Source organism: Empidonax traillii, unplaced genomic scaffold (assembly GCF_003031625.1).
Source record: "Empidonax traillii isolate 1590-97213 ecotype Southwest subspecies unplaced genomic scaffold, ASM303162v1 scaffold672:size601241, whole genome shotgun sequence".
NCBI lineage: Eukaryota > Metazoa > Chordata > Aves > Passeriformes > Tyrannidae > Empidonax > Empidonax traillii.
This window is the reverse complement of record NW_020955865.1, coordinates 452,392-476,062: the sequence shown is the minus strand read 5'-3', so window position 1 is coordinate 476,062 and position 23,671 is coordinate 452,392. Positions and strand designations below refer to the sequence as shown.

General features: G+C 40.4%; 1 protein-coding gene across 1 annotated transcript in view; it reads right to left on the bottom strand.

Moving 5' to 3' along the window:
- Positions 1-22,883, bottom strand: part of LOC114065519 (piezo-type mechanosensitive ion channel component 2-like) — a gene marked incomplete at its 3' end in the record, with an annotated part of 140,878 nt that extends 117,995 nt beyond the window's left edge. Inside the window, exon 1 of the mRNA XM_027899497.1 lies at positions 22,812-22,883. Coding sequence (XP_027755298.1) covers positions 22,812-22,875 — 64 coding nt within the window. The remainder of the gene's footprint in view (positions 1-22,811) is intronic.
- Between the last annotated feature and the right edge of the window lie 788 nt (positions 22,884-23,671).

The window sequence follows — 23,671 nt, the reverse complement described above, 5'->3', positions numbered from 1 at the left end:
ACAAATCAGAAAATGTGGCCATTAAGTGCTTGCTCTACTTGCAGATCAAACAAAAACAGCTATACTGGAAGAGTGTGTGTGATAAAAGACAACTTCATTGGCACAGGAACTATATCAATAGCTGGTAAAACCTCATCTAGACAAGAGTGTACAAGTTTCAATTACCCCTCTTCAATCCAAAGTAAGGCAGATAATTAGTAAAAGACAGTTCAAACTGTTTAGACAAACAAAAGACAGAGAAAATACCAGGTATCTGTAAGCACGTAACAGGCAGGAGAGCAAGGCCAAGAGTGAACAGGGAATAAAAGCTATTTATGCTAAAGAAACAGGGGTTTTGCACTACAATAAAAAGGCATGGCTTGGCTATAAAGGAATTTTCATTGTGAGTTAACAGGATTTTAGGCTTTCTAGACTGATGGAAAGTCTGGAAGGGCATTCACAAGCAACTCAAGAGTAGGGTAAACAAAAACTTGATTTTAAAGTGGAGTTTGATATGTTTGTGTGGAGACCATATATTGCCTCAGTCTGCGCAAGCAGAACATATTTATGAACCAGAAGGTCTCTAAAGAAACCAGCTTTATGCCTGATCGAGTTCAGACATACCTGAGAAGACAAAAATGGTCTGCCACTGTCTACATATTAAGTGCAATGCTGATGTGTAAGCTCACCTATAACAACATATGACAGACCTACGTAGACAGCTGAAGGGGAGAAAAAGAGTTTTTTCGGGTTTTTTCTTTCTTTTTTTTTTGGCAATAAGATGGGCTGATGTTTTAGCACAGAAAAAGTCTCTAAGTGTAGCAGGTTATCATGGCTCTGTTTATAGTACCTTTGTTTGCAGTAGTTCCTGGCACTTCATGAATTTTTCATAGCTGTTTCTTGTTAGTATATACTGTATTCCTCGGAGTGCCAACAAAAAGGGCACTCAGTTGCTACCAGCATTTTATTTTAACAACAAAACAAGTAGCAAGAACAGCACCTTCTGACAGTCTTACAGGACTACAATTTATTTGTGATGCAAGAAACATGACAACTTAACCGCATGCCAAAAGAACAGTTGTAAATGTAACTTTCAGTGCCTAGTCACTAAGCCACTAATACCCACAAAGGTTCATTAAGACCAGTTTTCCTTATTTGTGCACACAAACATAACAGCAGTTCTATGCACATCCATTAACACATGTTAACGCCACGTTTTTATGAGCAAAACCAAGTATTGTAGACAAGTAAATACTGATCTGCATACATAACTATGGTTTTGCATACAAAAATCTGATACTTTCAGAAGGAAATTTCAAAAAAAAATTGAAAAAGCAGTGCAGGAGGCACCCTGACCCTGCAGACAGTTTATTATGAGACAATCTTAGCAAGCAAATCTGAAGATGCATTACTCCATTTACATAAATCCTTCCCTTTTAAATCTTTTTTCCTTCTTCCTGCCAAATCAATAAGTGGTCTCTGCCCCACTTAGTGACTCCTCTCATGCACTCACTTTCATGTTCTCTCTCTCAGCCTCTCTATAAATGTACCTTTTTCCTCCACATCTGGCCCCTGACTATACACTTTTCATGTCATCACAGAGGGGCAAAATTCTTCCTTCCTTTCACAGTCTGCAGCCCTCTCCATCAGAAAAAGAGAATAACACCTAGCAAGTCTACTGTCACATACCCTGGATCAAATCAGGTTGCATGAGATTCATGATTTAGTACTTTCTAAAAATTACGGTGATTCATTTTTCGCTGCTATGTTTGGCTTAAATGTAAATTCCATTTGAGGTTCTGCATATACCAAATCAAAGCAACATGTTTACAAAAAGCAGATCTGATCAGCCCACGCTAGCATTCAAAACTCTTAGAAGAGCACTGCTACAAAGAAAGAAGAAAGACAAAAAAAAAAAAAAGACAACCAAAAACCACAGCAATTTGTAGCAAGGACTCAGCTTCCCAGTGGGGACAAGGCTAAGGAGTCCCAAGAGCATTGCAGCCATAGCTGCAGTAGTTTATCTCACAATTGTCCAGATAAACACGTTCCATTTTTCAAAAACAGACTCACAGCAAGTAAGTGTTTAAAAGTTCTGCAGATTTTCTCCCTTCCTGAGATCACTGAAGACAAATCCACCTTTAAGTTTTGCCTTAAAAAATATTGATGTTAAAGAAAAAAAAAAACCTAGAAATAAGAAGGCATAGTTAAGTTGCTATTTTGAAATATTATTAAAGAATCCTTATAACAAAACATGTGGACCGTGAGTGAAACAGAAGACCCCAGAAACAATCAAATCTTCTCTCTCCTAACAAAAAATTTCAATAAACTAATTTCCAAATTTTTAAAAAACTTCTTTACAAATCAAAGTATCAGGCATGTACAGCATTTTATTAAGTTTAAATTAATCCAGTGATATAATATGAAACACAGAACAGACATGTTTGTATGAATCCTTCTGGTTGGTGTATGACAGCACCACTTAATTATTTTTACATGTCCTGGAAGAAGAAAGTTAAAGACCTAATTGCTGTGCTAGTACAATAAGGTCACAACCCAGTGAGACATAGAATGACTAAAATAATGTTCCCAAGAAAAATCAAATTTCCTGAAAAATACAAGGATGTAGTTAATTTACAAAAAGTATCTCTATGTGGTCATGACATTGTTTTTCCATATAAAGAAAATAAGAAAGAGAGCATAAGAAAGATCATATTTTCTCTTAAAGCAAAGAAAAAATACAATTCAAAAACATAAGACAAAACTGAGAAGACTCTTTCTAGACAAGCAAACACCATTACTGGCTGACTGGGGCTGATTGACCAGGATTTTAATAAACCAGAGAGCCACAAACTCATAAAATGAGAATTTATTTGACACTGGCTGACTGCCTAATTCAGAGTTCGTTGTGCCCAGCAGCCTTGGGTTCACTGTGAAATGCAGTTAAGATGAAGGAACGGGATATCACCATCACCCTAAGAAGCAGACCATGATAACTCAAACAGCTGCCACACGGGAGTGATGACAGAGGAATGGGGAGGTGGCAGAGCCAGGATCTCTCTTCACTGAGAATGCTGAAGTGGTTGTCATTTCTCTGACATCCCCAGGATTGGTAGAAAGGCAGTTTCTCTGTGCCCCACACCAGCAGCCCCAAGGACCCCAGGGCTGGAGAGCCAGGGCAAGCTCACTGCTCTGGACAGCAAAATCCCATCTCTGCTGAGCTGATGGCTATGTGCTCTAGAAGAGCTCAGCCAGAGGCACCAAGCCTGCTGAGGGATCACCATCCCTGCTGGTGACAAACCCATAGCCACCCCACCATGTGCAATGCTGGCTCCTTGCCGCAGTGACCGCATCCAGCCCAACATGTGAAGCCCACAGTGGTCTGACTCAGACAGTTGTTCTACTTTACTTTTTAAGGTCAGCCCTTCCGTAGCAACTCACACCACCAGTTTGATCAAATTTCGAGAAGCCAGTCCTAGACTGTCATAGCCATTACTGCACTGCCTGCCATTTGTGATGGAGATATCGCACCCCAAGGGTGGGTGAGGAGGAAGGATGGCAACAGGAAAGCAGCCAACTGAGCACCCCAGAGACCTCCATGGATCACAGAGCCCAAAGAAGAACACGAGATGGAGAGAAGAGCAGGAACAGGGAATAACTTCTAGGGAGAAACAAAAGATACACTAGCACAATAGGCACATGGTTTGTTTGTTTGCTTGCTTGCTTTTTATTTTTTTGTTTTTTTTAAACACAAACCAGAATCAGTGGATTCCCAAAGTAGTTGAGTTTGTTCCTTGGTAAAGTTGCAATAAGTAATATTTACCATGGATCCTTTCACAGTTTTAGTCATTTCTGGGAAAATCACATTACTCTGAACCACACTAGAGGCTAATGTAAGTCACAAAATCAGATCACTATCTCCACAGAAGCACCCTTTAGCCCCTGAAATAATAAAAAAAAAACAAGTCCAAAATACTAAATTCCATTCTGGAATGCACATATTTCACCACTCTCTCCTTTCAGCACCACCTCACATTTGCCACTTTTGATGTCTCTTCTTAAGTCCCTGGTCACCTCCTCAAATTGAGGCACTCTGAAACACAGAGGAGATACAAAATAACCTTTGATTCTCCTGCATATTCCCATTTCTGTTTTCACTGCCTTTTGGTTTACATGCAGTCTTTGATTCTCTATTTCTGCATCCTTTCCATTAATTCAGTCTTTTGTAGAAGTCCTGCCACTTACTTTCTTGTCATTTCTAGAATTCACACATTCTTGCTAATCACCATAGCTAACATATTTTCTATTGACAGTGTTATTTGCTGTTTTTATTATCAGTCTGACAACTGGCCTCATTGGTTATCTTCATCTTTCTAGCCTGCTTCCAAACATCATTAATCTCTTTGAATCCATCTACTCATTTTCTTATTCGTCACATGAGCCAGTGATTTCTTTGCTCTTTTCTATAAACTTCCCCTATCCCATCTCTCACTCTACTAATATCTTCCTTATTCTCATTTTAGCTTCCATACTCAATTTGCCTGCTCTCCTAGTCTTCACTTAACTGCCCTTATCTGCCTGCCTTCAAATGCTTCATCAAACGGGCTTAAAATAATCTTAAAAACACAGTCCCCCTACAATCACATTATTAGATAAATTACTTCCTCATTAATGATTCTCTCCTGTGGTACTCAGCAGGTCAGTAAATAACACTCCATTTGGATTTCTTCGATTCTAACTCAATTTGCTTCCAGTGAGGTGACTGTTCTTCTGGAGTCACACCAATGCAATCCCTGTAAACCATGACTGTCTCTTTCAGAAAAATGGAAGGCTTAGAATCAGACCAGCTCCCACACGAGGTTTCTAAAGAGGAAAGGTAAAATACAATAAAGTTACAGATTCAGACGAATATTTATTCTTCTGAAATCTGTCCAAAAAAACAGTCATCCATCTTGGTTCATCTTGGTACTTTGATCTGTCTCAATTCTTCACAAGAACCTCACATAGAAAAAGTGTTACACATATATAAATATGATTAACTTGGTATTCATTAATAACAAGGAAAATCATGCATAACACTTTTCTAAGTGCTGGACACTTTACTGTCCATCAACACGTCCACTAGCACAGAAAGCTGGATATGTGGCAGTAGGCTCTTGTCCTGCTCAATCTCTTAAGGCAAAGTTGAGCAATTATGTTTCCTCATTGTTGTCAAAATGATTAAATAAATGTTGTAACATAAACAGAAGGATCAACCAGTGGACAATAACACCAGAAGGATAGAAAGTATCTGTATTGTCACACAACTACAGAAAATAATTCAGTTTTTTACTCGTGGACTAGGGAAATCTGTTTGTCTTTTCTGAAAGAGTTTAAATTCACCCACCAGCTACTTCAAATATACTTTCAAATGCCTCCTGTGTGTGTTACACATACTCTCTGGTTATGTAAAAGATCAGTTCCCACCACTTGGCCTGAATTTTTAATATTCTGATCTCTCACTCTTGTTTCAGGGACAGGATTTCCATACCTTTTCCCTCTAATGCCACATGGAAGAATAATGCAAGGTAAAACTCTTCCACCTACCAGTTCTTGTACTGTAGCAGACATGTCTTTATACGCTGTTGTGGATTTATAGCATTTAACACAAAAGATCACTTCATGTAGCAAAACTAGGTACATCTACACTCTCACATTTTTCACAGCTTACTTACTTCACTACATGTTAAGGAATTCAGTAATGCCATGAAGACAGTATATAAAAAGACAATCCATTACTACTGCACAGAAGATGTAACCGGATTTCCCTTTGCAAAGCTTTGCTCTTTATAAGAGAAACAGGACAACCATCACCCCAGCCAATAGACCAGGCAGTTTAACTGCTGATGTTTGCAAGGGCACTATCTGAAACAAACAAAACAATCAAAAACCCTTATGAAATTTTTTAACAATGTCAGTCAGAAGTTGCTAAAAGCAAGACCTTTGGAAAGAAACACGCTCTACACTCCACATTAGGTTGCTTACATATTTTTATCAGATACTGGAAGCCTGGGCAGATACTATGTCTGATGACACTGAACACTGGGGAAAAGGCCATAGTTATCTGACCAAGCGTATGGTTGTTTTCTGCGTGTGCTACTCTGTCTTTGACCCACAATGCAGCAGACATGTTCAGCAGTGCCATGTTCTGAACCATGCAAACCATTTCCACAGCTTTCTAGATTTAAACACAGTAAAATTATCTCGCTCACACTGGTGAACATTTTTATTCTCTTTAAAAATTGTATTAGTTGTTTCATCTCATTGTATCCATCTAGCTCTTTCACAAGGACTTTGGATTTGCTAACACATCCATGCACAGAGACCCTCTGAATGTTAAATGCTTCCATTTCTACTCCCTAGGAAGCCAGCAAAAAATTTGATGCCTATCATAGTACTCAGTCTTAGCCATGTGTCTTACACAGGTATCTAATGAAATCTAATGAATGTTTCATATTCACACATAATTCATATGTTTTCTCAGATGATTTTTCTTTTGGGTCATAACCCCAATTTCAGGTTTGTCAGTGCTTCAAAAGTAACTGCTTTCAACTTACCAGAACCCCATCACATACGTAAGAAACATATTTGGGGTTAACTCTGACTTTTTCCCCTGCCTGTTAAATACTGGCAAAAGATTCTGATTTCTCTCACACAGTCATCATTTAAATTATTAGAATATAATTGTTTGATATTACCACTTCCAGTAATTCTGAATCAAAGAAGCCAGTCATATCACATTGTTGCTATAATTAGATATTGCAGGTAGCACTACCCATTCTATATTTGACTAATCTTTCCAAAAAAAGACAGATGATCACTGCGGTATGCTGACCACTCAAAACTCACAAGAAATCAATGCAAGATACAAAGATTCAAATACTACAAGGTCAAGGCCATTTGTGTCAGAAATAGCATGGCCAGCAGGACTAGAGCAGTGATCATCCCCCGGTACTCGGCACTGGTGAGGCTGTACCTCAAATCCAGTGCTCAGTTTTGAGGCCTTCACTGCAAGACAGACATTGAGGTGCCGGAGCATGTTCAGAGAAGGGCAGTGAAGCTGATGAAGGGTCTGGAGCACAAGTCTTATGACAACTAGTTGAGGTAGCTGGGGTTGTTTGTCCTGCAGAAAAGAACACTGAGGGGAGACCTTATAAATTTCTAGAACTGCCTGAAAAGAGGTTGTAGCAGATGGTTCTCGGTGTCTTCTCCCAGGTAACACGTGACAGAACAAGAGGAAATGTCCTCAAGTTGCACAAGTGGAGGTTTAGATTCGATATAGGGGAAAACTTCACAGAAAGGATTGTCCAGTGGTAGAGTAACCTTGACTGGAGGTATTTTAAAGATGTGTAGATATGGCACTCAGGGACATGGTTCAGTGGTGGACTTGGCAGTGCTAGGTCAGCACTCAGTGATTTTTAAAGGTCTTTTACAACCTGAACTTCTCTATTCTACCCTGTCCTTTCCTACTCTATCCTACTCCATATCACCTCTACCTTATTAGTTATGATGTCTTAGAATCAAACTAAATATAAAATGAGCTTAATTATACTATAATATAGGGGTGAACTGTAATGAAAGACGCAACCTTTGCACAATTCCTTTTTGCAAGAAAAGTGGAACGGAGGATATCGAACGATGGAGGCAATTTGCCTGGGTGTTTGTTCGGAACGCTCAACATCCATGGGGGAGCTGAATCTGGGTTTTTTTGATACAATCAGACAGGAACAGCTAAAAGAAATAAAAAAGAAGGATAAAAGGCTAGCAGCAAAAGCTACTCTGCCACCCTAAGGAATCTTCTGTCAGCCTAAGGAATCCTCATTCTGTGTTCATGAGGAGAGACAATGATGTTATGGCCTATGGCAGTAGTCCTTGAAGGCAATGCTTTCTACCAGAATTTTGATAAAAAACACAATTAAACAAGTAACTTCACTTTAATGTGCTGACAACAGCTCTGCAAACAACACTAACAGTATCTTTACCTTTTTTCATTAAACATTTCATGAAAGACACTTTACTTCTCATGTGCATAAGGCTGCATTCCCAGTATCTCTTTCTCTAGTTTTTGTGCATAACCGTGACATCATTAATTTACTGACATCATTTGTGATCTTACACTAACCAGATGGCTACTGATGACTTTAAGGTTGAATCTCAGATATTTCTTATTTTAAGTATCAGGAACAATCTAATTAAATACAAATATACCTCAGTAATGAAGGGAATGACAAGCTGATGATTAGTTATCTAAAGCTGCAGCAGCAGTTGCTTTCTAGTTTTTTTTTTACGTCTTCCTCTGATCTACTCAACTTCATTGAGATGGTGTGTTAAATGTTATCTAATTAATGGAATTAAGACACTGGCCTTTCTACTGGCAGTACTTTTCTTGGACAACTGCCTAGGGAATCATTATGGCATTTTTTAAATAAAGAAAATAATAAAAAAGATACATTTGTATCATGCACTAAAGAATCAGCTTTCACACCTGAAAGGTGAGGTTTTGAAATCAATCAAGCAGCAAATGTGCACCAAATCTAGTTATCAGCATCAACATGTTAAAAAATAAAACTATTAATTCTAGTAAAACAAAAGTCACTAATTAATTATTACCTGAGCACATTTTAAATGCACTATCTCAAGGAAAACAACAGAAAAGGGAGTGTTATATGTGAAAATACTGTGTGTTTACCTTGATTTATCTTGCTACTTTTAACAGTAATATGAATTTGCAAAATGCTATTCTTCTCATTCTCCCCACCTTTTGAAGATTTGATTCACCTCTTATGCACACACGCGGGATGCAAACAGGAAACTTGTCAGGTCTGATTTGCAAGAAGAATGTGTATCTCCAAGCAAGTATGATTCCATAAATTACACAGACTCTGGCAATTTTGAGAGCCAAGCATATATTCTTTAGCTCTTTTTCTATTCCCACATGCTAGCAAAGGTACACATACTTCTTGCTAGAATATCAGAGATATGTGAACATTCTGGTTATACAATCTTTATAAAATGCTAAAGCTAAAATTACTAATATTTCTAGACCACTTTTTAAAACACACATTATCTTAATATTTCCCTGTACATATAAATTTACTTTTTAAATGCTTTATATTTAGAAAAGAAGATGATCTCACAAAAAAACACCAGTTTGAGCAACAGATGACAGTACATATTTTATTTGTAGTACTGCATGGGGAGTGGTTTTAACTTTTCAAAGAAAGGAAGGAGCAGCAGATACAGACAGTGAAAAATGCAAATACTAAGGAAGACTGGAGCAAAAGCTACAGGAAGACATGAGGATATTTCCCACAATTACAACAGTTAACAGCATTAAGAGCCATCACAAAAACCATCTGGGCAGCTACAAGAACACTACACTTGTTACTGTTTCCCATGTTGAAATTATCTATGAGCAGAACTATACAAAACAACAGAAAAAACAGTGGTGGCATGTAACTCCTGGTATCAATATCTTGCCTTTTATCAAATGAAGGCAAGCAATGCTACTCACTGTAGACAGTTCAATGTATTATATGGAACTCCTCCCATGCTTCTTTTAGAAGGAAAGAGCTTAGAGAAGAAAATTTCTGGTACACAGTGGGTTGACCCTCTAAAGGCAGCACAGTTAACTAAGCACTAACACAGAAATAAATAATAAATCTTGCAGTTTTCAGGAAAAAAAAAAAAAGAAAAAAGAAAAAAGGGAAACAATTCATTCTGTTGTATTTATAAAACCCAGCAGAATATTTTCTTTGAATGTCTAGCACCAAGTGTTTCATATAGCCAAAATCCAAGCCAGTTTTTTAAATACTTGTTTCAAAATTGCAACCCAACTACTGCTAAAAGTAATTTGTCAGTTCTACATGAGATGGAGACATCTAGGAGAAAAGAATGCAATACAGAAACATGCAGAACTAATTTTTTTCCTGTGGTTTTAAAACAAATTAGCTGTCAGTGATTTGCAGAATAACAAGAAATACTGACTAATTAAAAATGTTCAAGTATGTGAGCATGATTGCTGGGAAAATAATGCCAATAATTTACTGGATAGTTAGCCCCTTAGAGAATGCCAGCATTGGATAGTTCTTGAAATTGAGAAGAAATGGTGTAGGTCTTGTATTAATTCATCATTCCGTTCATTGCAAGTCAGTGACTGATGGCTGTGCCAATGTTAAGGAATAACATTCATTAATAACCAGCACTTCTAGCTGAGAAACTCAAGTTCAACCTTTCTAAACCTTTGGATGCATGTCGTGTGTGTTAAGACACAGCAAATCAAACATGCCCTACAGATACTAGTGGGGTTGATTTATTTCTTTTTAAAACCAAGAATGGAAAACTCCACTCTCTTGAGATTTGAGGTACCAGTGAGTTTACAAAAAAACTGAAGAAACAATTCTTCACAGCGGGATTTCCAAGACCTGCTGCTATACAGTTTAGAGCCAAAGCTCCAAAGCCCTAACTAGGACATCTTGAAAAATATACTGAGGCATCTACTTTCATGTTAGAAGAGAGAGTTTAGGATTTACTGGAAAGGCTAAATGCTCAGGTCCTTAAATCAGAAATGAGCAAGAAAAGTTTGTAAAAGTTCTGCCTGGGTAGCAATACTGACTGTTCAGATATAATATCCAGTATCTCTTTATTTTTACTTACTTTACTTTGAGCACAGTTTAGAAGTTCAGGGTTAGGTTTTTAGGGGGGGTTAAGGAATAATAAAAATGGTCAATGTCTACTTTCTGTTTGTCACACTCAAACAAAGTGAAAAAGTTTTCAATCCAACATCAACATAAGCCACTGGGCTGTATCAACAGCAGCATAGCCAAGGGAAGGAATTACTCCCTTTATTCAGCCATCATTAAATCACATGCAATTTTGTTCCCTCTCAGGTCAAGAATATGTTGACAAACTAAAGGTCCAGGGGAGATTCCCCAAGACAGCCAGTGCTGGAGCTTAAGGTCCCATGAGGAGCTCCTGCAGGACCAGGGCTCATTCAGCCCCAGGACAAGACAGCTTTGGGGGCACCTCACAGTAGTAGCCTCCCAACACCAAAGGGGAGGTTACAGAAAAGACAGAGCCAGGCTCTTTACAAAGGCGCATATTGAGGTACAGTGGCTACAAACTGAAGTTGGGGGCATACAAGGGATGAAAAGAAAAAAAACACCCCACTGATCACTAGATTAACTAAGCACTGGAAGAGGCTGTTGACTTCCATTCTCAGAGACTTTCACAAACCAACAGGAAAAAGCCCTGAGCAACCACATTTAAATCCAGCGTTGAACTGAGCTGGAGATTGGAGAAGAGATCTGACATGCCTTCCCGACTGGGATGCTCTGAGGAGGAAAACAAAGATGGACCACTGCCCATCCTGTAATTACTTCAGAAACCTTGCAGGGGAGTGGCCAACCTCAATTGCTTCAAAGGAATGCATGAGAAACCCAAACCAAGTAACTATAGAAGTACTTGCCCCACAGGAGAATATTAATCATTCTCCTCAAAACAGATGCTCTTGTCAGTCTTTTGGGGATTTCTTTGTTTGTTTGTTTGTTTTAAACAACTTATATATTCCTATTTCAGTGTATTTCAAAAACAATAAACACGTATTAATTATGCAAGAAAGAGACACTGGTAATGAGACCTGGTTCCTTCCAGTTTGCAATACTGTGTAGCACTGAAACAGTCTTACTACTATTCCATTTCAAGGGCAACAGGAAACAGCTTCCTCCACAGGGGAAAGAAAGAAATGGAACTCCCCCAAATACAGTAACAGTAAATACAGGCAGGAAATAACCTGACATCCTTCTGCTGCAATTCTAGCAATTCCAACTGCTTCATCCTCTGGGGCACACTAATGACCATTTGGGGCTTTCTGCCACTTCCTTACTATTGCCAGTATAGCTCATCACCAAGCAGACAAATTGTAAGAAACAAGATTTGTGTATTTCCTCTTTTTTTCTTTTTAACATGGAGGTCTCTAAAGGAAGGGATCAACTGCAATGATTGGGCCAACCCTCATTTCTAGACCCTCAAAACAGCTCTGTGGAGTTGACTTACACCCCTTGCCACGATAAAAATGTAGATATCAGGGGAGGCTTACTGAGTCTGCCAAAAGTTGAGAGTGGCTTATTTTACATAGGGTATTTTATAGCAATTTTTGCTTAAAATTGCTGTGGTGCAGTGAACTGCAAGGGCCTTTTTTAAAAATGCATAAAATGAGGATGTCTACTTATGCTTTCAGCACATTAATCAGAAATTTATTTGTAGAGGTCTTTAAGCAACTGTGAAGCTGTATGTGCAGAAGGCAATGAAAAGTTGCAAGAAATGGGTTATGTTTATGTACAGTAACAGCATTATGATTGAGTTCTTTCACTCAGTTCAATAAAAACAAATGACTAACAAGTTAAATACTACAAAAGGGTATTTAAAGATACATTATTTCAATAATCTTGCATACATACACAGTATTACCTGTATTTTGCCTCAGAGTATACACACAAACATTGCATTTCAAGGTTCAAACAAATGAAAAGATTACAGCTTGGGGGGCGAAGTTGTAGTGGGTGGAGAAAATGGAAAATAGGGTCAATTTCCTCATACGTGGGACTTCTGTCATCACAAAGGCATCACTTGCAGAAGAGCATGGAAAATAGATGTCACTGAATGCCAATCCTTCTAAACATTACAGAGCCCACCATTAAGAGCAACGAGCCATTAAACAAAGAGATGAAGTCAACTATTGGATTTACTCAAAACGAGGTGGTAGTACACTTAAGGCTTGTGAGGTACAGATGAAATTCAATTTGCTTGGCTGACTAGGTTTTTCTCCCCCATCTATTGTGTTTTTTGTGCCATATCTTAGGGAATATGAAGGTTGTTTCATCTGAGAGTAGGGAAACAGTGATGCTCTGAGCTAAGCTGTACAATCTGCCACCCTAACAAGCTCAGGAGCCGGTTCACATAAGACTTTTGAACACACCTATACCCCATGGAAATGACAGGCCCCTCCCAAGCAGCAAGAAGGAAAATACATTCTTGTAGTAGTATGGACACATATATTATTACCCAAAAAAGATCAAAGGTCCTAACCAATATACCATATGGTAAGAAAAGCATGAAATCTTGGGGGGGTTGGGGGGGGGGGAATGTATCAAATTAGGCAGTAGAAGATCATTTATCCCTTATCAGTAGAGTTCCCCTAATTAGCAAATGTAATAGTTAATAAAAATATTAAAACCATAGGAGAGGGTTTTGTATTGTTAGGCTTCAGGAGAAAACAACTAAGAAGGTCAGAGAAAATGTGGCATCTAAGTCTATATTCAAGTTTTTAAGAAGAAGCATAGTGAAAACCATGAACTATAGAGATTAAGGTCCTTCTAATTGAAACATATTTTCACAAATAGACAAATAGACACTGGACCACACTGGCTCATTGGGGGTTTTTTTTGCCCAATTATACACAGAATTGATGGAAGAAAGTGCTAAACTTGATTATCTTTACCAGAAGCTTTGTTTTTAAGAACACAGCAAAGGTATTTTATCCAAAGCACATCTTAAGGAAAAATAATAATAAAAAAAAAAAAAAGGTTGGTAAACCAGTTATTCTTTTTCTTTCAATTTATCAAAAAGAAGTTATGGAAGTGGTGTTTTTTATTTACATAGCACTATACTGGAAATACACATGCCTCACATTTAACTATCAAATAAGAGATTTGGGTCATACTTCACAGATCTCTGTTCTCCAAATTACACAGTGATTTGACATGTTCAAATGTCTAGAGAAGAAAGAAGGAGGAAGAATCAAAAAGATTACGCAGCTCCTCTGGCTGATGGTACACTTATCACCACAAAATTTCATTGACCAACAGCACTACAACCCAAAGAAAACACTTTATAACTTAGCATTTAGAAAAGGCAGAAATATTTCTCGACAACTTTCTACACAGAAACATACAATAATTGCCATCATAGAACATGTTGATGTTATCAATGACTCACGCAAAAATGAAGAAATTGATTATCATTCCATCCTTGCAATTTAAAATGCCCTGCAAAACACATGTACCAGAAAGTCTGGTCTCTGACAACACTTCAGAAGGTTAAAACTTGTACTTTCTTTTAACTTGCTGTCTTATAGAAGTGAAATTAAGTATTTAACTGTGTCAAAAATGCAACATTATTAACGAATGTAATGAGGCAGGTCTTTAAAATTTTAAGCGCCAAGCAAAGGACAAATTAATTGAAACATGTTTTAGCAAATACATTATAGCTATGAATACTGTTTTTAACAATATTCTCATGGAAATAGGGCAACAAGACGCAAACATGAGCTAATATGTATTTATGGTCTCAAAACTTTTTTACATACATCAGAATTTATGGAGACAAATTTCCCTCACTTGCCTTTGGCTTATGAACTAATCTATTCTCAGTGACCAAGAAACCGCTATTCTGTTGTAAAAAGCCACAAATATAACAAGGTAAGAAAAACACAACACAAACAGATGCAGCCATTATGCAAACATTTTGCATGCTCCAGATATTTTCCAATATATGAGCATGTATTAAAATGAAATTCAGAGTAACTACCACTGTACTTGTTTGCAAGGTTTCCTGGACAAGCAAATCAGCGTTATCAGAGATACATAATGCTGTAATCAGCATCACCTTTTACAGCTGGAGATTTATCAATTTGGAGAAAGGTTCACTTTCAAATTACAAAAAGCAGGGGTACAATGTGTTTCACTGATCATTCCTTTCTGAGCCTCTGCAACCTCAATCTGCATTTAACAAAAGCTAAACTAAAGTTAAAGGCTAAACATGAATTGCAACCTGGAATTTATGACTGCTAGCAAAAGGAGATCAATGTTCCTCAAATTACCTAGGAGCTAATTTCTCTAATAGCATGCCTTTTAACAAAAAAACCCACATCAGCATAGAGTTTATTGAGTAGCATTAGCACAGCTAGGAAAAGACAGCACTTGTTTAGCATCTTTTTAAGTTTTGTATGCTTCAGCATGACAGCAGCCCAGAACACACCCCCTTAAAGTGTTAAGGAAATAATTTCCAGTCTCCTATGCAACTTCTGATCAAGGGAGAGAACTGACCCCCACTATATCACCATTTAAATACTGTAATACCACTTATATACTTCAGGTTTAAGTTACGGTTCTGTCATTAACTAATCAGTGGCTTAGAAACAGTAGACAGAGTATGCAATGTCTGTTATCCCATGCTTTATAATATTTTGCCCAAAAGGGAGTGATTAGTGTATCACTCACAAACACATAGACTCACTTTAAGTTTTACTTCATTTCCAAAACAGCTTCCAAACAAAAGACTACCTGAATGAGTTCAGAGAAGCGCTACACTACACTGTCTAATTATTCAAATTATAAAAGTATAGTGTCCTAAAACTCTTTATTTATGGGGAAAGCAGATTTACATAAGGTTCATCCCTTTCTCTTCAGAACTGGACAATTGATAGGAAACTCAGAGATGTTAATTTCCACTGTTAATCTTAAGAGTTGATTTTATGCCTTGCAAATGTTATTCTAAAGTGTTAGAGTAAATAGAACATTACACTGCTGTTGATTTAAGTGATTATACATACTTTTTCCCATCCAAAGGATTATTTACTAAGGCAACAAACTGAAAATGAATTAAAAAGTACTACTTTTTATTCATGGTGAAGTTCACCCATGGAATTCAATGCCACAGGCTATTATCAAAGCTAACACTGTAGCTCAGATTTAAATGTATAAAAGAAATTAAAACACAGAACAGCAACCTTAATGTGACATTCAGGTTTTACAACTGCTTACTTAAGATGGCAAATGGACAGGTAAGACCCTCAGGAAAAGAGAAATGCATTAATTTAATTAGATCCTGAACATAATGCATCAAAGGATATACTTCTAACAAACACACCTGATTTCTAACAAAACAGCTGATTTATCTGCCAAAATAACTCCCAGTATACCAGTTTCTCTCAGTAAAAGAATCAGAGGATTCCCTCACTCATATTCCTGGCAGCAACACATGAGTTTTCGCTGAAAACTTCTTATCTGCATCTTCTGACCTGCATAGCTTCAGAGACCTGTCTGATGACAGAACGAAGATCTGTGATCACCACAAAAGTAATGTTACTTAAAACTTTTGCCCTAGTAAACAAACCTCGATTGATTTAGTTACAAATATTGATCAATCTGCTGCAGCACAGGGAAAAAACAAACAAAACAAAACAAAAAACAAACAAACAAAAACATCATACAGCAAGTCATACTTAAAGTATCTAAAGTATCTTTAGAACTGCCTGAGGATATTACAAAGGCTAATACAGTCTACTGACTGCACAGACTATTTCCCTAATTAGCTTTGCCACATCATTCTCAAACAGTCTGTTTCTTAGAGTGCTGCAGACCAACAGAAGACAGTAGCTGTTGATGTTCCTCAAGAAAAATATTATCCTCAAAAGAAAGACGCTACAGCTTCACAATGGCTATCATTTCAATGAGAAAACAGAAAGAGAAAAGAGGGGTAAAGAAAATCAGAAAATCAGTGCAAACATCCAGCAGCTTCATACACCCGTGGAAAAGATTTTACTGTTATGAAGGAGCACATCATTTGGTGTCCCTAACTCATCCTTTTGATGATGCTTCCTTTTACGAGTCCTTACAGCAGCATCAGCTACTCTGAAGCTCGTCGGTTTTTGCCAGGATTTGCACCTCTGCTACTCCAACAGACATGCTGGTAAAGCCACAACACAGAATTATTTTAGAGTGGTTTTAAGTGGTTAGAACTGTTGAACTTTGTCTCCCCAGCCTGTTGCGTACTAGTTTTTGTTTCCCGCATATTTGGACTTTTAGCAAATACCTGAAAGGAAAGAGCACCACAGCAACACATGTACAGATGCAATAACCATTCTCTTTCTTGATGTTCCTCAGAAACATCTTCCAAAAAAATGAGTTACCTATTCTCAAAATACATACAGGTCTGTCGATTCATGCTATGATTTGACTGCTCTGATTTTAAAAATAAAAAATAATAAATAAATAAATAAACACAAATTATGGCTCACTCATGTACCTGCAGTTTAAAAGACAGTGAATTTCACATATGACATAATTTGCAATTTATACCCATGAGCTCCAGGACAAAAATTAAAGGATTCAAATGCTTCCTAGTTCTTACAGTCACCAGGCAAACTGTCCACTTTCTTCAAGTAACTTTCTCCAGTCAGCTGCCTTCCACCTGTTTCCATTCCCAAGTTCAGTGCTATCTGTGGAACAAGTTACCTACCTGGTAAGTCATAAGCCTTGCAAACTTATAGGTTCTGGTTTTGTGTCATCTTAAAAATGTAGTGGATTCAAACCACTTACCAGAATGGTTAGAATAAATAAGTAAAGAAGTTAAGAACTTGAGACATTTTATTTCTGTCTTTTGTGGGATTCATCTTTATATATAGTTTCCCAGCCTACATGCTAGGGGGAAGTAGAGGCAGCCTGAGATGGCTGTTACACAAGAGGGAGAACGTTGTGCTTATGGTACAGTGCTGCCTCCCCCTCTCCCAAATACTGGGTTTTTTGGATCTTAATTGACCTAAGATGGAAGCCACAGAGATTGCAATGGCATTTGTTTTTTGTACACAAGAACATCTAACCCTGTGCCTACAAGCCTGGAAAATGTTGCTCCCACGAGGTTGTATATATTGCTCTCCCTTGACACCTTTCACCTGCTCCCACTGAACTAGGAAAAACTTCCTTTAATAAAAGAAGCCAGATAAATTTATCTAAATCATTTGAAGAGGGGAAGGAAAGCTTCCAGTTTAGCCCATTGATCTCTTCTGCAAACTGACATCCGAGTTATTTTTTTTTTCAGCATGATATCCACTAAGATTTCCTAGAATTTTTGTTGCTGTGACTAATCATTTTATGAATGTTTTGGCACATCATCAGAGTTTTAATACTATCATGGTGTTTCCTATCATTCTCTTGGTACATCATAATAAATATTTCCCCATGTCACCATAACAGCAAAAAACCCCAGTTTGATCTTTGCCTTCTTTTCCGTAACTGACCAATTTTAGAGCATTACAAACAGCACTCCCCCCATCTACACGAAGTTTATTTCAACTTTAAAAATATTTCAGTGTTTTTTTGATATATATGTAGTATATACTGCAATATGCAATGTCACTATGCAAATAAGCCTCTAGTTTGAACAGTCCTGCATCACAACTTGCTTTGTCATCACCATGACATCACCTGCACAGACTGGTACATAAAAATCATTGTGGCCTGAAAACTGCAACGCAAAGTCATATTGTACCATCATTTTTTGAACAGCCACCTCCAGTGCAATCAGCGAATAGCACCCAAAAAGTAATAATCCAAGCATGACATTGTTCACTGCCTCCACAGGATTCCCTTAATATTACAGTTGTCCAACTTATTCTCTCTATGGGAAGTGTGAAAAGTAATAACTCAAAGCTTCCAAAAGAATTATTGCATTGGGTTCTGAAGTACACCAAAACACGTAATTTAAAAAGCATTTTAGTGTCCAATAATGTAGCCATTCAGATACTACCCCTCCAAAATTTTTATCAATTAATTTGGGGATAAAAGTTGAAGAGCACCTAGGCACCCTGGAATCTACCTTTTCCTTCCAAGGCAGAACAAGGATCTCACTCCCACTAAGAGACTTCCAGCAACTGAGTACACATATTTTTGAAAATACTATAGTGCTTTAAGAAACATGCTCTCTAACATATCGTTTATATCCTGAAGAGATTAGAATTCTGATTCATTCAATATCGTTCTGATGAATCATGGTTGCTGAAAGGAAAAGTAAGGTCAAAATTCAAGAGTTCAGAAAGCAAGTGTAACTTCAGAGAAGTGCTTGGGTCAGGCAGCTAGCTCACTGAAGCCGATTTGCTGCTAACACACAGTCCAACACCATCAGCCAAAAACCAGAGACAGATGTCCTCTGGAAAAATATCCTAAGCATTTTTTTCCCAGCACCCCATTTGAAAATAACCATATTTTGCTTAAGAAAAAAAAAACAATTAATTGCATGTGAAGTAAAATAATTGGAAGCAGAATAATTAAAAATTGTTATCAAGTGATGTAAACCAACTTTGTGGTTCAAGTCTCTAGAAACCAAACAAAGCAATTAGCAAAAGACTGTTTTCATGCCTTACTTCAAAGAGACAAATCACCTTTTGCATGCTTCAAGTATAGATGACTAACAAAAAAAGACAGGTTCACACTAAGGCTCAAACTTTAAAAAACAAAACCCAAAAAGCCCACTTTCCACGACCAGAGCCAAAAGCTCCCTCTCATCTATTTTATTGTTTGTTTTTTCAGCATTGTACTACTACAGTGCAGGAAAATATCACATCACAGCAATCTTACTTTAAAAAAAAAAACACCACCCAACAATAAAGTACCCCACTCTTTCTGTCTTATTAAGGAACACATTATATACTTTATATATATATATATATATAAAGAATACTTTATTTGCAGGAAGTTTCAAGTTACTGTAAGCTATCATTTAAATTCTAGGTTCACATCAAACTGAATGTAAGATTTTACCATGAGAATAACATGACGGGATCGACTTTGAAGTCATAAAGCCTACAATCAGCTTCCAAAGTCTTTCATTTTGTACATGTTAAATTTCCTGTCTTCAGCAGACACTTGAGATAACGTCATTCTTGAGCTTTAAATGGATACATTTAGGCTTACCTGCAAAAGATTACACTCTTCAGTGCTACAGATCTGATCCTAAATATTCTCACAAAAAGTAGTGTTTTCTCAGTTTCCTGGTACTAATCAATGCTTGGAAACTATTTCATACCAGCAAAGACAATTAACATTAGTATTTAATTTTACTTCCTTTCAAAATAAAGTAATTAAAGTATTAAGAATTTAAAGCATTTGCCATTTTAACTGTATTTTTAAAATCAGCTTTTAGCTTAGCAGATGTGTTATTTTTAATGAGTCTGCCACAGCTGCCCACTGCCCTCCACACACCTACTCAGGGGTCTCCAACCTCATTGCTTTCCATTCTTAGAAACAGAAATGCAAATTATACCACAATAAGAAACTTTAGTAATCTAGCATTTTAGAATCACACACAATGGATTCTGATCCAAAAGAACAACTCTGTATTTCCACCCTTTGGCACGGGCAGACATATTTACTGCCCAGACGGGCAGGAGACACAAGGCATCACTATGCAGAGAGAGTCCTCGTGGCAGCTTTTCAGCTGCGGATGTAACCTCACCATAAGTCATACAAAAAACCATCACTTTGATATATGAACTCTAAAAAGCCTTTTCCAGAAGCCCATGAAACACTTCCTTGATGCTTTGGAAAGGAGGAGAGCACTGGCTCAGGGATAACTCAGGTGCAGACACAAGATAAGTGCAAAAGTGAAGCAGGCTGAACTAGGTCCCATCCTAGAGAGGACTCTGCTAACAGTTTGTGAAGGGGAAAAAAATAACACCTACAGACACAGTAAATTAAGGTAAGAGACAAGCTGTCCATTCCTCTCTCAAATCCAACTGAACAGGATCACTAGGTCCAAAACCAAAAGTTCTGCAGTGAGATTTCTTTTTCATACTCAAGACGAGAAGTCCCTCCTTCAGGTTTTGTATTTCGATTAATCTTCAGATGAGTAAGATTTATGAGCACAAGCAATTCATGACAGCATCAGTTCTCATCTGTATTACTGCAATGTGAAAGTACTTCTGCATTGCTAAACATCACCAACCTGGACAGGAAAACAATTCTATCTGAACTTGTTTTGATACAGAAGGAGTTTGGCAAGAGCCAGATTGAGAGTCTGACAGAACAATACCTCCCCTATATTCGTACCACAGCTAGATATTATAGTATTAGAGTAATATTTAAAAATTTCATGCAAACAGCATTTCTTTTCTAGAATCTTTTCTTCTCCCCATGTGTCTTTCCAGCAAATTTATCCTCATTCACACTTCAAAGATCTTTCATAACTTTAAGGAAAGCATGGATGGGGCCCACCAAAATTTGAACAGAGGGTGCCCTACGCCCAACCCTTGCCCTGGAAGATACTGGTGCCTGATACCACTACCCTTTCTTTGGCTTTGAGGGCAACCCACCGCTTGCCCCATTCATCACCATCCAGTTCCTCTGCACACAGTGTTCCCATACACCGGGCACCAAGGTACTGACACCTGGTTGCACAGGGATGGCCCCAAAGCCCCTCACCCACTGCCATGGACCTGGGGAACTGTGGCATCCCCAGCGCCATTGATGCCCACAATGTGCAGGTCAGGGTACCCGCAGGGAGGCCACAGACTTTGGAAGCGGCAGAAAACGGCTGCAGGTGCTGGCGGTGGTCTGGCAATCTGCCTTCCTCTCGCCCCACATACAACCCTGCTAACAGCACCCACCACACGGCCTCAGGCACAGGGATGGAGGTAACAGTCCATTTTCAATCCCAGGCTGTGAAAGCAGGAGAGGCTGCTCACTGCGAGGCACCAGGGAGCGCCCTGGGTCCCGCATGCCTCCGGCGGGGCTAAGAATGCGCTCCGCGTCCTCCTTCCCGAAGAAGTCGGAGGCAGTGGAGGGCACCTGGAGCCAGAGCGTGTGGCACACACCTCCAGGAAAAGGTGGAGGAAAGAATCTGAAATAGAGAGGCGCTGGCCGGGCCACCATGGGGCTAGCGAAGGGCAAATCCCTGGGCAGGATGCATGTTTCGAGGGCTGCTGGGCAACCCTGTCCTGAGAAGACGGTGAGGTCAGAGAGTGGGAGACGGCTCCCTCAGCCCTGAGTTCGGCGCCCGCCTCGGCGCCCTCCACGCGTCCGGGAAGGGGCCGGCGGCGGCCCAGGAGCGGCCCGGGAGCCCCGCGGCGGCCGCGCAAGGTACGGCCGGCACCGCTCCGCCGCCCGCGGAGGATGCGCCGCGCGGGGCTGACCGCCGACGGGTTCCTTTCCACGCCGTGCAGACCGTCCCTGGTCCCCGCTCTCCCCGGGCCCGCCCCGCAGTCCCCCCACCGCCCTAGAGGGCACCAGCCCCGACTGAGCCGTTCTCCGCAATCGCGGCTCTCGAGGCGACCCCATCGTCCGGCCGATCTAAGGGGCAATCGGGACTTTTCAGAGTTTTATTTTCAACTTGCGCGGAGACCACACCTTAATATTAACATATTCACCCATGGCTGGACACCGCAGTGCTCCATCCAAAAAAAATTCGTTTCTTGGATGGCCGCCTGCTAAGTAACGCGTTTTAATAAACTGAAACTTCTCTCTGTCAAAGTAAGGACAATCTCCCTCCTGACAACCTCCATAAACTTGAGAACTTCTGAAAAACGCTCACTGTCCCCTTTACAAAATACCCCCGAAACCCTAAAACGGCAGCTGAACTAGACTGCCTGGAGGGCAAGCCTTGAACCCTCCTCTCTCCCACGCCTTCCCCGAGGATGCGAGGCGACACGGGGCTCGGGAAGCAGCGGCAGCGTTTCCGAGAGAAGAGCGAGCAGAGCCCCGCCACACGTGCGAGCCCCGCACTCCCGGGCGAACAGCAACAACAACAAAATTAACAACAGCAACAAAGATACAAGAACTTAGGGTTGAGTTATGAACTTTAAAGTTTCTTGGAGAAATAGCAGAATGTGGGAGATACCGCGGGGAAGGAGCGCGGAGCATCCCCAACGCTGTCGGTCCGGCGGGCAGCGACGACGGCCCCGCGGGCCCGGGACGCGCAACCCGCCCGGCGACCCACCGGAGGGGAGGGAGGGAGGGACGTACCGGCAGTGAGGCATACGGGCAGAAGCAGTCGGAAGGTGAGCCCGCACACCACCTCGGTTGCCATCGCGGCGGGCGCGGGTCGCGGCCGGCCGGCCGGGGAGCCGTCCCTCGCTGAGAGCCACCGCCGCTCCTCTAGGTCCTCCCGTGCGCGGAGCCGCCGCGGCGGCGGAGCATCGCCCGTCCGTCCCCTCCTCTCCTCGCCTCAGCCGCGCCGCCTCACGCCTCCCGTCGCATCCCGGCGGCAGCCCATGCAACCAGCGCCGCGCCGCACCCCCGGCCCGGGGCACACACACGCACACCCCCGCCCCCTCGGGCCTCCCCCACCGCCCTCCCTCCCGCCCGCCTCCCCTCGGCGGCAGCGCGGAGCGGCCGCCCCGACGGCGCGGGCCCAGCCGGCGGCACCCACGGCGCGACCCGCGCCAGGGAGCTGCCCCGCGCCCAGCCCCGCCCTCATCTCCCCCGCCCCGCTTGTGCCCCTGTCCGCCGGGACCCTCTTGTCACCGCGTTGGCATGCACCCAGCGGCCCCTTCCCGCTCTGCACCGAGAACTTCGCCGGTCTTCCCTACCGCTATTTGGTGTTAATGTGGGGGGGGGGGGGGTAACTGATTTTTTTATTTATTTATTTTTGTATTATTTTATTTTTGGGGTAATGTTTTTGTTGTTTAGTTGTTTTGTTTTCTTGAGTGGGGGAACGGTTTTCTCTAATCTGTTCGCTTCCCGACCCCCTTCTCTTCCCCCCCGCCCCCCTCCTCGCCCCTCCCCACCAGTTTCAGCAGCACATTTAGGTCCACAAGAAAATTGTCGCCTGGAAAAACACTGGGGGCAGTGTTGGAGGCAACACTTCAGTCCTCTGCAGGATC